This window comes from Tetranychus urticae, chromosome 3 (genome assembly GCF_039701765.1).
Source record: "Tetranychus urticae isolate SD_2017Ah chromosome 3, NJAU_TeUrti_SD_1.0, whole genome shotgun sequence".
NCBI lineage: Eukaryota > Metazoa > Arthropoda > Arachnida > Trombidiformes > Tetranychidae > Tetranychus > Tetranychus urticae.
The window spans coordinates 8,378,288-8,392,501 of record NC_142960.1 but is presented as its reverse complement, the minus strand read 5'-3'; the positions used below and the strand labels follow the sequence as shown (position 1 = coordinate 8,392,501).

The following is a 14,214-nucleotide window of genomic DNA, read 5'->3' as shown; positions in this document are numbered from 1 at the left end:
CACAAGATCTGAGTAATCGTCTTTACATACTTGAGTGTTTGAAGGATTGTTGTTAATCACTCAATTATATCTTTTAACTCAATTCAATAACAAGACTTGCGTTAAAGAAGAGTTGTGATCTATTGAATTAATATATTAAGTTACTCAAAGTTGTTAATAAAACAGTTTACTTTTGATTTATTAACATTGACTAACTGATTTAAAAGCTATTACAATGAAAAATACGATCGGACTCATCTTTTTATGTAAGTTGTTCATCTTTTGTTAACTTTTCAATTTCTTTTAATGTCTTTTTCCATTTTGAATCAGTTGCCGTGATTAATGTGTCTTACTCAGCATCACTACGAGAGTTGGACTTTCTAAAAAGTCTATATCCTCGTGAAGATATACCGAAGCTGGTCTTAACAGCTATGGTAAATCGACGAATTGATCAAGTCAAGACTTTATACGAAAGAAAATTAATTCTCGAAGATGGAAAAACCTTTTACAATTATACTGAACAATCTTTACATTTATTTGCGGAATCGATTGACTCAAATGACATTCCTAAGAGTAAACTTTTTGAACTTTACTCAGATATCGTGCAGATTATAAACGAAGTAAACAAGCTCATGGGAATTGAAAGTGCTGATTACTTGACTGTGAACTCGGACACTATTTTCTCAAAAATTAATCTTCTAGCTATGATAGACGCTTATATTGGTGACATTGAGATGGTTCATAAGTGTGAAGTATCCTTAGGACGTCCAGATCGATTGGACATGACGATCGTTGAACGTATAAAGTCATTGTCCAATGAATTGCAAAATTATATTTATCCTAACGACCATAATCGCTTCTATGAGTCAATCAATCTTTCGAAAAAAATAGTGGATCAATTTTTGTGGCAATTCGAATTCTTGTTGATTAAATTTACAACAGCTTTCACCCATCATAAAGGATAATTTTGGAGTTTTATTATATCTTAATATTTAATAATATGGAATAAAAATTGAATCAACAAATTAAATTGTGTCATTTAATTACAACGATTGTTAAAAGCAAAATAAGTTGAGTAGTCTGTAAAAAATGTAGAGGTTAAGGGAAACAGCATTAATGGTTAATTTAAACTTTGAGTCTCAATATCACCAGAATGGTGGCGCCTTCAATGAGCATTCTTTCAACAATTAAAAGATTGATTATGGGCTTTAGTATAATATGACTGAGAAAATCTGAGTAAATTCCTATAATAGCATATATCCTGCATGTTTCATCATGTTCCGTCATGATTCACTCATGAGACAAGGGTCTGAGTAATCGTCTTTACTTTGATACTCAAGTGTTTGAAGCATTTTTGTGCATCACTTGAATATATCTTTTAAAATAAATAAATGAGCTATTAAAGATAAAATCTAATTGAAAATTAAAAGGATAATGATTAACGAACTGTTTTTGATAATCTGATTATTTGACAATGAAAAAGATCTTTGAATACAATTTACTTAACTCATCAAATCAATTGAGAAATCAAAAATTGCTAAAACAATTCCGTGCCACATTTTGAATGTTACTGTGAGTATTACAATATTCAGTATTTAGATTTCGTTTCATTTTAGATTTAGATCACTTCTCTTTACACATAATACGCATCTATTGTCAAGTTTTACTCATTTAGTGTTTAATAAAAATAATGGTAAAATCTACGATTTTTGTATTATTTGCTTTGTGCTCAACCATAATTGCTTTCCCGCTCACTGGACCGAATGCTTTTAAGCTTGGTAAGTGAATCATGATTACAGTTTTTCATGTTTAGTCCTTAATTTGTTTGTTTTTTATTTATTCGTCAGGTAATATCGAACACACTTATGCAATTGGGTTTGAAATCGGGCAAATGGATTCACAAGTTGGTCCATTTCATTTGTCCGTTGCGATACTTAAACAACTTGGCGAAATGTTTTCATATGTTTTGGATACAAAACATGGATTGAACAAATCGTAAGTCATTTATAATGATCCATGTTGATGCTATTTACTAATTTTCATTATCACAGTACGATTTTTACAGGCTTCTCATTTGAAAATTATACGGTAAAAACGTTTATGCCATTTAGTGAAGTTGATGCGATTTCCTTTGATTGGGAAGACAAGGTCAGGGTCTTTAGAAATATTGACGATGTTAACATTCAGACTGCTTATTTGACTGAAATTGCACCAAACCAGTAAGTTATCTTCCTGTAAAATTGCCAGTTATAATTTTTACTTTACTAATCATGTTCAATCGTTGTCTTTTAATCACAGTTCAAATATTACCAAGAAATATTGTAACACTGAGATTTATCCAACAAAATTTGCTGGTAATTTGGGAAGAGCGCTTCTTTCTTTGTGTTAGTCGTTAAACGCAATCAGCGGTTGATTTGAAGCTTATCAATCGTGCAAGACTACAAGAAATTGAATTTAAAATTAACATAATTTATCGAATCATTAAATAAGATTTTCTACTTCTAAGTTTCTTATGTTCAATTCAAAACTTGAATTTGTTTTATTCTGCAGTGCTGTCTCGAAATTCACCTTATTGAATATACGTTTATAAAATCAAGAAATTCACTCCATTAACTTTCATGATGTTCAAGTTGCAACAAATTTTCAAAATTTGACCCAACAAGATAAATGACATCGCACCGAAATTGTAGCGAAATTCATCGCTACAGGTGTTCCAACTCCAACAGCATATTCACAATATACAAGATTGATGCCTCGTGTGAAAAATCGAAAGCCAGGTTCGAGTTGTCACTATTAGAGCTGAGTATAAATGTGCAAAAGATGAAAAAAGTACCGAAAGTAACGCCTGAACAAGCTCAGTGCCAAAAGTCTCGATTACGTGAATTGCACTATTCATTTAGAAACAAACAGCTTATTCTTGGCGACGCAAGTTATTTTGATTTGTAAAGCTACAATTTATGCGTCTGACAGATTTGCCGTCAAGGATTTGCAAAATGTACCCTATGAGGTAAGATTTCGTTAAAAATCCAAATTTGGACCTAAATTAATGGTTTGAATTGATATTACCAATGGACATTGTCAGCCTTATTTTCAACAAAATGAAAGTGCATTGCATTCCTTTATATGCAAAGAAATGTCTGACTAACAAGAGATTGATTCCAGAGGTAAAAAAAGTTATAACAATCATAATATATTATATACATTATATTATGCTGCTGCATGAATTTCCGTTAAAACGAGTCTACCTCGGCGACATTATTTCTAGTGAATTTCTTGTGAATCGCCATGCAAATTCAAAGCTTTTATTTCCATTCTTTACCAGCCATACCTAAATTAACAATCAAAGATTGTAACACGCGCTATTGGTGGTGATGGACATGATAACGATAGTAATAATAATGATAACAGTAATGATTATTGACAGTTATGATAATATTAACAATTGAAGATTGTAACACGCGCTATTAGTGTTGGATTAACATGGATTCAATGGATGTGTTCAATCATGTTCAAACCTGAGTTATCGACTTTACTTTGATAACACTTTTTAAATGTTTGAAGCATTGTTGTCTATCACTTAATTATATCGTTTAACTCAATTCAATTCAATAACGAATTTATTATTGTTCTGATTGAAATTGAACAAATAATCACGGGCGAAAGTAACAAGTAAAGCAACTTTACATGGATTAAACTGGTTTTAATTTGCAAGAAAACAAAGCAACAAAGATAGATTCAGCGATGGATTGTACATCAATGCTAAGATCAAACAAATCAGGTAGATATAAAAGACGAGTTGAGATCTATTCAATTCATTAAAGTTATTCAAAGTTGTTACTAAAACAGTTTACTTTTGATTTATTAACATTGACTAACTAATTTGGAAGCCATTACAATGAAAAATACGATCGGACTCATCTTTTTATGTAAGTTGTTCATTTTTTGTTAACTTTTCGATTTCATTAAATGTCTTTTTTTCATTTTAAATTAGTTGCCGTGATCAATATATCATACTCCGCATCATTACGAGAGTTGGCCTTCATGAAAAGTCTATACGCTCGTGAAGATATGCCCAAGCTGGTACTAACTGCTATGGTAAATCGACGAATTGAACAAGTCAGGACTTTATATGAAAGCAAATCGATTCTTGACGATGCAAAAATCTTTTGCAATTCAACTGAACAATCGTTACAATTACTTTTGGATTCAATGGATTCAAATGATACTCGAACCGGTGATCTTTCTGAGTCTTACTCACATATTGTGCGACTCATAAACGATGTTAAAAGTATCATGGGAATCCATAATGGTGATTATTTGACTATGGATTCGCGTTATAGCTCGAGAGATAACCTACAAGCTATTATGGATGCTTATATTGGTGACATTGAGATGGTTCGCAAGTGTGAAGTATCCTCAGGACGTCCAAATCGAGTTGATATGAAGATTGTTGATCGTCTAAAATCATTGTCCGATGAAATGCGAAATTATCATTTTTCTAAGGACGACGGATTCTTTACTGAGGAGAGCAGTATTTCACGAAAAACAATGGACCAGTGTTTGTGGCGATTTGAATTTTTGTTGAACAAATTAACAGCAACTTTTATCAATTTGAAGATGTAATTTTGGAGTTTTCACTATCTATTAAAATTGAATAAAAATTGAAGCATTAAATAAAATTGTTTCATTCAATTACCGTATTGAAACGCATACTTTGCGGTGTATGTTATACAAAGTATGTATTATACTTACAAGGGATCGGCACGAACTGTCGCTCGAGTTTTTTAATGAAATATATATTTTTGGATAGCCCATCAGGGGTACATAAAAAGTGAAAAATAGTAGGTGCCCGTTTTTTGATTAACAAAAGTTATTGGCATTTTCATGGCGAGTCTAGGCATTTCTCTATGCATTTTGCTCAAGTTTTTTGAAAAAAACAAAATTTAAAAATATTTTACGAATTTTCACACCATGAACATTAGATGAAAAAAACTTATGTTTGTGGCCAGTAATTGCCTTAATTGCCTTAATTGCCCTCTTAGACTCGCTGATTGATCGAAATAATTGCCTGCTTGCGAGCTGCGAAAAATTCGTAAAATATTTTTAAATTTTGTTTTTTTCAAAAAACTTGAGCAAAATGCATAGAGAAATGCCTAGACTCGCCATGAAAATGCCAATAACTTTTGTTAATCAAAAAACGGGCACCTACTATTTTTCACTTTTTATGTACCCCTGATGGGCTATCCAAAAATATATATTTCATTAAAAAACTCGAGCGACTGTTCGTGACGATCCCTTGTTAGCCCTAATGGATTCAGTTTATATCAAAGTTTGATCTCGACGACTTGTGTTCAGTAATACAGCAATACAATAAGAATGAAGATCCTCGGAAGACATGCTATAGATGTCTTCTTAATTGTCGTGCATAAGACATCTCTTGTGCTCAGGCAAAAATATGTAAAATTAAATTTATTTTGTTCAAGTTTGAAGTCCTAATTTGATCAATTTTCCAAATTTCCATTGATTTTTGATGAAATCACTTTCAAACTTTGATTATATTTTTTTTCATCAAGTTTGCATTTTATATACAACGAAATACATTAAAATCTGATATGAATGACGGTGACTCATAATATTATTAATAGTTATAACTCTCGAACTTATTAATGTTGGTTGATGGAGTTGAAATGGATTCATTTAATGTATCCAATTAGTATGAAATAATGGTCTGTGCAATTGACTTTACTTTGATACTTACTAACACTTACTTGTTAGTAAGTGTTTATCACTTAATTATATCTTTAAACTCAATTAAATAACTTAATCAAGTTACGACGAGTTGAGTTATATTCAATTCATTTAACTTGATCAAGTTGTTACTAAAACAGTTTACCTGTGATCAATTAACATTCACTGATTCGAAAGCCATTACAATGAAAAGTACGATTGGACTCATCTTTTTATGTGAGTAGATTTGACTTCAAGACTTTACAATTTCTTTTAATTTCTTTTTTAATTTTTAATTAGTTGCCGCAATCAATGTGTCTTCCTACGAGAGTTGAACTTCATAAAAAGTCTGTATGCTCGTGAAGAAATACCGAAGCTGGTGCTAACTTCTATAGTAAATCGACGAATTGATCAAGTCAGGACTTTATACGAAAGCAAATCGATTCTTGAAGTTATAAAAATCTTTTACAATGCTACTCAACAATCGTTAAACTTACTCTTGAACTCGATAAAGTATCATTTGTATTCACGATGTTATCAATCAAAGTGGAAACGTTTGGTGTTAATGTTGGTTTGATTTTTAATGTTGATTTCCTCGTTAACTGTTGATTGTCATAGTCTTGATCATCAGGTTTATCCTCGAAGGAACAACATTTACAGGTTCGACCAAACATTGTCCAAACATAGGTTTGTCCATCTGTATTGAAACTTGTGCATCTTGAACGAGTCAAATGGTGACATGGAGTTGAGGTTATACAAAGAGATGGGATGCAATTGAATTGATGGGTAACAATTAATAGGAATAGGGAAAGGGAAACAATATTGAGGGTTGATTTAGACATTTGATGCACAGTATTGATCCAAAAGTGAATACTAATTGAAACACCAAAAAAGTAAACACTGTCAATAGATTACAATCATAAATTAAATCAAACTTTTTCTCACTAATTCTCCTTCTTCAAGACCTTGTCTTGATCACTTATAACAGATTACAATCATTTAAATCAAAAAGTTACAAATGATAAAAATTGTGCACATTTTACGTTCACAAAAAGCGATAGGCTTACTAAAATGGAAGTGATCTGTTGTACCTCTGTTATGTGAATTTCGTTTAAATAACTCATTCAATGTGGACCAAGAGAAATTTTTTATCAACTTTTTTCTTTGTGTTGAACACCACGTTTCTATTGTAAAAACAGTGTCCCAATGTGTTAAAGAACAATACTCTTATTTTATCAACTTTTGCGATCTACAAATATCTAAAAGGTTAAAATCTATTTTTGACCAAATTTATAATTAAACACTAGGTAAGCTGGGAGCCGGAGCGTTTAAAGTTGCGATTCATTTGTTAATAGATTTGATAGCTGCAAATTAGCTGCAAATAACAAAAAAAGTCCTCCAATAGGAGGAAGGATTGTTTGTAGCTCTAGCTTTTTGTAAGACATTGCTTGTGCTCAAGCAGAAATGAACTTTATTTTTGTGAGTGAATCGCGATAATTGGTTTGCAGCTACGTTAGTAGCGAACGACTGGAGCCAGTCGGTTTAGGTTAGAACACTTTAATATATAGCAATAGGTATTTACAATAGGTGAAGTGGAGAGTTAGGGTAAAGGAGATAGACTGGTTAATGTGCCATTGATGGCTACTCTATTTATATCTATGGGTTACGCCATCAATGGCTAATCTAGAAAGTACTAGAAGGTGAATCATAGGACGTAGTGATTGCACCATTGCCTTGACTATCTAACCGACAAGTCAAGGTTATCTAACAATTTTGTTCAATTTTAAAGTTCTAGTTTAGTTTGATCGAATGTTCAAATTTCATTGGCTTCTCTTGCAAAATTTGTCCTTTTTTCATCCATTTCGCATTTTATTTACAATAAGATACAATAAATCTAATATTAATAACAGTAACGCATAATATTATTAATAATTATAATGATAATCAATATTTAATAGTTATAACTCTCGAACTTTTTAATGTTGGTTGATGGAATTGAAATGGATTCATTGAATGTATCCAATTAGCATGAGATAATGGTCTGTGTAATCGACTTATGATAATACTTTGGTACTTGAGCGTTTTAAGCATTTTTGTTTATCACTTAATTATATCTTTTAACTCAATTCAATAACAAGACTTGCTTTAAAGAAGAGTTGCGATATAATGAATTAATATATTAAGTTACTCAAAGTTGTTAATTGTGAGGGTGGAATAGAGGTTGCTCAGTGTTGTGCAAGGCACCAGAGTAGACTAAGTTAAACACGAGAACGGAGTGACTTAAGGGAATGGAGTGACTCGAGTTTACACGTTAAGAGATTTATTAATATAAGAAGTATATACAATAATGATGATATAGACTCTCGGTCTTACTACATACAAGTGACACAGTTAGTATAACTCAGTAATGTCTTATATACAAGTAGGTGACAATGTTGTAACGTATCTACGGATACACAAATTGTCACTAGCCAATCAGTATAATGCAAGACAATACAAATGGGGGAAACAATAGGTTGATTGTTTCCGAGTGAATTGGGCAATGATTACATAATGATCTAGAATATTCTCACACCCCCTCTTAATCCAGACCCAATTCAGCAACAAACTTTTGATGTTTAACACGAGCGAGGGCTTTGGTTAAAATGTCAGCAACCATGTCTTCCGTTGACAAATGCTTTACCTGCAGCTGACCATCCTCAACTTGATTTCGAATATTGTGTACACGAATCGCTATATGCTTAGTTCTCTTGTGGAACATCGGGTTCTCAGTTAACTTGATCGCGGACGTGTTATCATTGAACATGACCAAGGGACTTTGGATGTAATCCGAAAATCCAATTTCCTCAAGTAACTGCTTTAAGTAAGTCACTTCATTAACTGCTTCAGACAAAGCGATGTATTCACTTTCGGATGAACTCTGAGCGACTAGTGACTGCTTCTTTGAACCCCAGGCTACTGTAGCATTCGACAGTTTAAAACAATATCCCGAGTGACTTCTCCTGTCACTCTTGTCCGATGCCCAATCTGCATCAACAAAAGCTTCCAGTTTGTTTCCTCGCCTCCTCGAGAAACACAAGTTCTTATTCATTGTACCTTTCAAGTACTTCAGAACACGTTGCGCAGCTTTCCAATGCTCAATATGCGGACTTTGATTAAATTTTGCCAGTCGATTCACTGCAAACGTGATATCAGGGCGTGTATTCAGAGAAAGGTGAAGTAATGAACCGATCAAACTTCGATATCTTTGTCCATCTACTTTCTCACACGTACCATCACAAGTCTCAATATCAATGTTAGCTTCCATTGGAGTCGCAACCGGTTTGGAGTCACTTAACTGCTGACTCTCCAACAATTTTTCAATAGCATAAGCTTGCGATAGCTTAACTTCATAGATACTTGGTCTTTCTATTTCAATACCCAATATGTATTTTGCAGGTCCTTTATCTGTTATGTCAAACCTTTCACTCAACTTCTTCTTGATTAAGTTGATCGTGTCAACGTCCTCGGATGCTATCAACAAGTCATCGACGTACACGGCTAACATAACTTTATGACCATTCACTATTGCGGTATACAAACATCTTTCAGTTTCGCATCTTGAAAGACCTATCTCTGTTAGGATAGAATGCAATTTCAGATTCCATTGCCTTCCACTTTGTTTCAGTCCATAGAGTGACTTGTTCAAGCGACATACATAATCAGGGAATCTTTCATCCACAAAACCATCTGGTTGTTCCATGTATATTTCCTCATCAAGCTCACCATTCAAATATGCTGTTGATACATCCACTTGATGGATCTGGTATCCTTTATCAGCACACAGAGCAAAGAGGATTCGGAGTGACTCTGGCCTTACTGTGGGTGAATACGTTTGGTTGTAATCAACACCAAACCGTTGACTGAAACCTTTCGCCACGAGTCTCGCCTTGAACTTATCAATTGAATTGTCATTGTGCCTTTTGACTGCAAATACCCAACGTGAACCAATGGTTCGCCGACCAGGAGGAAGTTTGACCAAGTCCCAAGTCTTGTTTCTCTTGAGAGATGCCATTTCAGCCTCCAAAGCTTCCATCCATTTTTCCGAGTAACTCGACGATATTGCATCTTTGAAGTCCTTCGGTGGAGTGACTTCCTCATCAACCAAAACTCCAAGATTATCGTTAGCTCTGTTCCTCTCTCTCAAATCATATTCATGTTGACCCATCCTCGGTGGAGGTCTAACAACAGGAGGATCAGTCTTTCTCGGACGACCTCGCCTTCTGCGAGTCTCTGATGGTACTTCTGGTTCCATGGTATTAGAAGTTTGCAAGTGACTTTGCTCAGGACTATCATCATCACCAGATATCTGGGTGACGTCCTCTGGTTCTGATTCACAATCAGCACCGATGTGTATTGGAATTTCATTATCCTCTGGATAAGATACATCATTGATATTCTCAATGAACTTGACATCACGACTCAACTCGACCTTCTGTGTCCTTGAGTCTAACATACGATATCCCTTTGATGTATCACCATATCCCACCAATATCATCTCTTTACCTTTTTCAGCAAACTTATTATTACCGACACGTTTATTTAACACAATTTCTTTCGTACCGAAAATTCTCAAGTGACTCAAATCGGGTTTCTTTTGAGTCCACAATTGATACGGAGTAACTCTGTCATTCGACTTATTGATGACTCTGTTTCTCACATAAGCGGATGTAACAACTGCTTCAGCCCATAATCTTCGATCGAGTTGACTATCATTTATACAACTCCGTGCCATTTCAACTAATGTCCTGTTGATTCTTTCAGCTACTCCATTTTGTTGTGGTGTATAAGCACAACTGTTCTCATGTCTTATACCTCTTGACTTAAAGAATGGCTTCAACTTGAAGTATTCACGACCACCATCAGTCCTCAAAGTCTTAAGCTTATGACCAGACTGGCGTTCAACTTCACTTAACCAGACTTTGAATACGTCCACAACTTCATCTTTAAATTTCAGGGGATAAACCCACACATACTTTGAGTAGTCATCAACAAAAGTTACAAAATATCTGGCACCACCATAAGAAGGTGTAGCAATGGGTCCACAAAGATCTGAATGAATCAACTCGAGTGACTTCGATGAGTGACTTCTCGATGTTGAGTAAGGCAACTGAGATGCTTTACACTTCATACAGGTCTCACATGCAGTTTTCTTGAATTCACACACTTTGATTCCAGTTACCGCTTTATTCTTTATCATTTTCTCAATGTCACCAAAATTCAAGTGACCAAGTCGCCGGTGTAGTAACATCAAGTCACTCGACTGCTCTTCCGATGAAATCCGAGCTAATCTATTGCTCTTTATTTCTTTCACAAATAAATCTTCATCAGCAGCAGGGAACTTTATCATGCAACGTTCCTTATCATCAAGAACACGAGCAAATCTTTTATCAAAGATGACTTTGCCGTTTGCAACAGTGACTCGAAACACTGAGAAATAGTTGACTTTAAGTTCAGGAACTAGTAGTACATTCCGTAATAACACATTATTACCATCGACATGCAAGTTAATGTCACCAATCCCAGAGACGTTCATCTTCCTTTCATCTGCCACAGTTACTGTCCTACCGACTGAAGGTCTTAGACTTTTGAAGTAACTCCGATTGCAACAGACATGAGAAGTTGCTCCACTGTCTAGAATCCATGATGACTCGCTCATCTTGCAAGTACTACTAACAGATCTAAGCTGACAATCATAGTCTGACTTATACAACTTATCAACTTTCTTTGACTTTTCACTACATTGATTCGACTTATGACCAGATTCGCCACACTTCCAACATTTTATTTTAGTCTTTTTCTTGAAGTGACTTTTATTATCACGTAACTTCATGACGTGACTCGAATCTTTTTCGTCTGACTTCTTCCGGCTTTCTTCTTCTAACAGCTTCACCTTGAGGACATTCACTCCGGGTAACTCGTCCCGACTTGTCATTGCACAGACAAAGTTATCGTATGCCTCTCCAAGGCTGTTAAGTAAAAGCACTGACAAACACAGATCAGGAAGATCAACCTTCATAGTTGACAATTTATCAGCCAACTCGTTGAAGTTGTCAAGATGTTCCTGCATCTTTTGTCCAGGTTGAATCCTTAAATTCACCAAACTCTTAAAATTTCGCACCAAGCTAGCTGGACCAGTATGCTTATGAGCTTTCTTGAGGGCCTCCCAAGCTGCAAAAGCAGTTGTACAAGACTCGATTGTCCGGAAGTTCTTTGGTTTCACATGTAACATGATTTGAGCTAAGGCTTGCTCATCTTTAACTCCCCAATCGTCAGCCTTCTTTTCTGGTTCAGGAGCCACTGTAGACCAAAGTCTCAATGCGACCAGTAAACTCTTCATTAACACACTCCAAGTGTCGTAGTTCTCATCTCCGAGTTTCTCGATATTATATGTTGGCGTCATGATGAACACAAATATCCGGAGTAACTCCAAATTTCCAAATAGAAACACAGTTTAACGAAAGCACTCAACGTTAGAGCCAACCACGCTCTGCTACCATGTGAGGGTGGAATAGAGGTTGCTCAGTGTTGTGCAAGGCACCAGAGTAGACTAAGTTAAACACGAGAACGGAGTGACTTAAGGGAATGGAGTGACTCGAGTTTACACGTTAAGAGATTTATTAATATAAGAAGTATATACAATAATGATGATATAGACTCTCGGTCTTACTACATACAAGTGACACAGTTAGTATAACTCAGTAATGTCTTATATACAAGTAGGTGACAATGTTGTAACGTATCTACGGATACACAAATTGTCACTAGCCAATCAGTATAATGCAAGACAATACAAATGGGGGAAACAATAGGTTGATTGTTTCCGAGTGAATTGGGCAATGATTACATAATGATCTAGAATATTCTCACATTAATAAAACAGTTTACTTGTGATCAATTGACATTGATTCGAAAGCCATTACAATGAAAAGTACGATTGGACTCATCTTTTCATGTAAGTTGTTCATTTTTTCTTCACTTTCATTTCTTTAAAGCCTTTTGTCTTTTCATTTTGAATCAGTTGCCGTGATTAATGTGGCATACTCAGCATCACTACGAGAGTTGGACTTTATAAAAAGTCTATATTCTCATGAAGAAATACCGTTGATCGTAATAAATTTTATGGTAAATCGACGAATTGATCAAGTCAAGACTTTATACGAAAAAAAATTGTTTCTTGAAAATGGAAAAACCTTTTACAATTATACTGAACGATCTTTAAATTTATTTCTGGAATCAATTTATTCAAATGACAATAGTGAACTTTTTGAGCGTTACTCACGTATCGTGCAAATTTTAAGCGAAGGAAACAAGCTGCTGAGAATTCATAGTACTGATTACTTGACTGTTAACTCGGACACTAGTTTCTCAAGAGATGAACTTCAAGCTATGATAGACGCTAATATTGGGGACATTGAGATGGTTCACAAGTGTGAAGTACACTTAGGACGTCCGAATCGCGTTGATATGAAAATCGTTGAACGTATAAAGTCATTGTTCAATGAATTGCAAAATTATATTCATCATAACGATAATATATACATCGTTGAGTCAATGGATCTTTCGCAAAAAACAATGGATCAGGGTTTGTGGCAATTCGAATTCTTGTTGAATAAATTTACAACATCTTTCATTCATCATAAAGGATAATTTGTAGTTTTATTATATCTTAATATAAAATGGAATAAAAATTGAAGTAGCAAATAAAAATTTTCCATTTAATTACAACGATTGTTAAAAGCAAAATAAGGTAAGTAGTCTGTAAAAAATGTAAAAGGTGAAGGGAAACAATATTAATGGTTAATTTAAACTTTGAGTCTCCATATCACTAGAATGGTAGCGCCTTCAATCAGCATTCTTTCAACAATTAAAAGATTGATTATGGGCTTTAGTATAATATGACTGAGAAAATCTGAGTAAATTCCTATAATAGCGTATATCCTTCATTTTTCATCATGATACACTCATGAGATAATGGTCTGAGTAATCGTCTTTACTTTGATACTTAAGTTTTTGCAGCATTTTTGTTTAACACTTGAATATATCTTTTAACTCAAACAATAAATTCATCAAGTTAAAGACAAGTTGAGTTATATTCGATTCATTTAAGTTGATCAAGTTGCACTAAAACAGTTTGCCTCTGAATTATTGAAATTGACTATCTTATTTGAAAGCTATTAAAATGAAAAATACGATCGGACTCATCTTTTTATGCGAGTTTTTCATTTTTTGTTGGCTTAATTTCTTTTGATGTCTTGTTCATTCCAAATCCTGCCGTGATTAATGTGTCATACTCGGCATCATTACGAGAGTTGACCTTCATAAAAAGTTTGTTTTCTCGCGAAGATATACCGAAGTTGGTACTAACTTCCATCGTAAATCGACGAATTGATTAAGTCATGACTTTATATGGAAAATCTCTGCGTTACAGCAACTCGAAAAATTTTTACAATACTACTGAGCAATCGT

General features: G+C 34.2%; 3 protein-coding genes across 3 annotated transcripts; all 3 read left to right on the top strand.

Annotated features, from left to right (window-relative positions):
- Positions 1 to 70: 70 nt before the first annotated feature.
- Positions 71 to 1,009, top strand: LOC107370505 (uncharacterized). The gene is made up of 2 exons (XM_015938494.3): positions 71 to 245; positions 310 to 1,009. Exons 1-2 carry the CDS (start codon positions 215 to 217, stop codon positions 942 to 944), a joined length of 666 nt encoding a protein of 221 aa, XP_015793980.2. The 5' UTR covers positions 71 to 214; the 3' UTR covers positions 945 to 1,009.
- Positions 1,010 to 1,445: 436 nt separating this feature from the next.
- On the top strand, positions 1,446 to 2,480 carry LOC107370498 (uncharacterized). The gene is made up of 4 exons (XM_015938487.3): positions 1,446 to 1,757; positions 1,827 to 1,974; positions 2,031 to 2,198; positions 2,278 to 2,480. The coding sequence occupies exons 1-4, from the start codon at positions 1,670 to 1,672 to the stop codon at positions 2,366 to 2,368; spliced, it is 495 nt and encodes a 164-aa protein (XP_015793973.2). The 5' UTR covers positions 1,446 to 1,669; the 3' UTR covers positions 2,369 to 2,480.
- Positions 2,481 to 3,597: 1,117 nt separating this feature from the next.
- Positions 3,598 to 4,658, top strand: LOC149093303 (uncharacterized). Its single transcript, XM_089269814.1, has 2 exons — positions 3,598 to 3,905; positions 3,971 to 4,658. The coding sequence occupies exons 1-2, from the start codon at positions 3,875 to 3,877 to the stop codon at positions 4,600 to 4,602; spliced, it is 663 nt and encodes a 220-aa protein (XP_089125940.1). The 5' UTR covers positions 3,598 to 3,874; the 3' UTR covers positions 4,603 to 4,658.
- Positions 4,659 to 14,214: the final 9,556 nt, after the last annotated feature.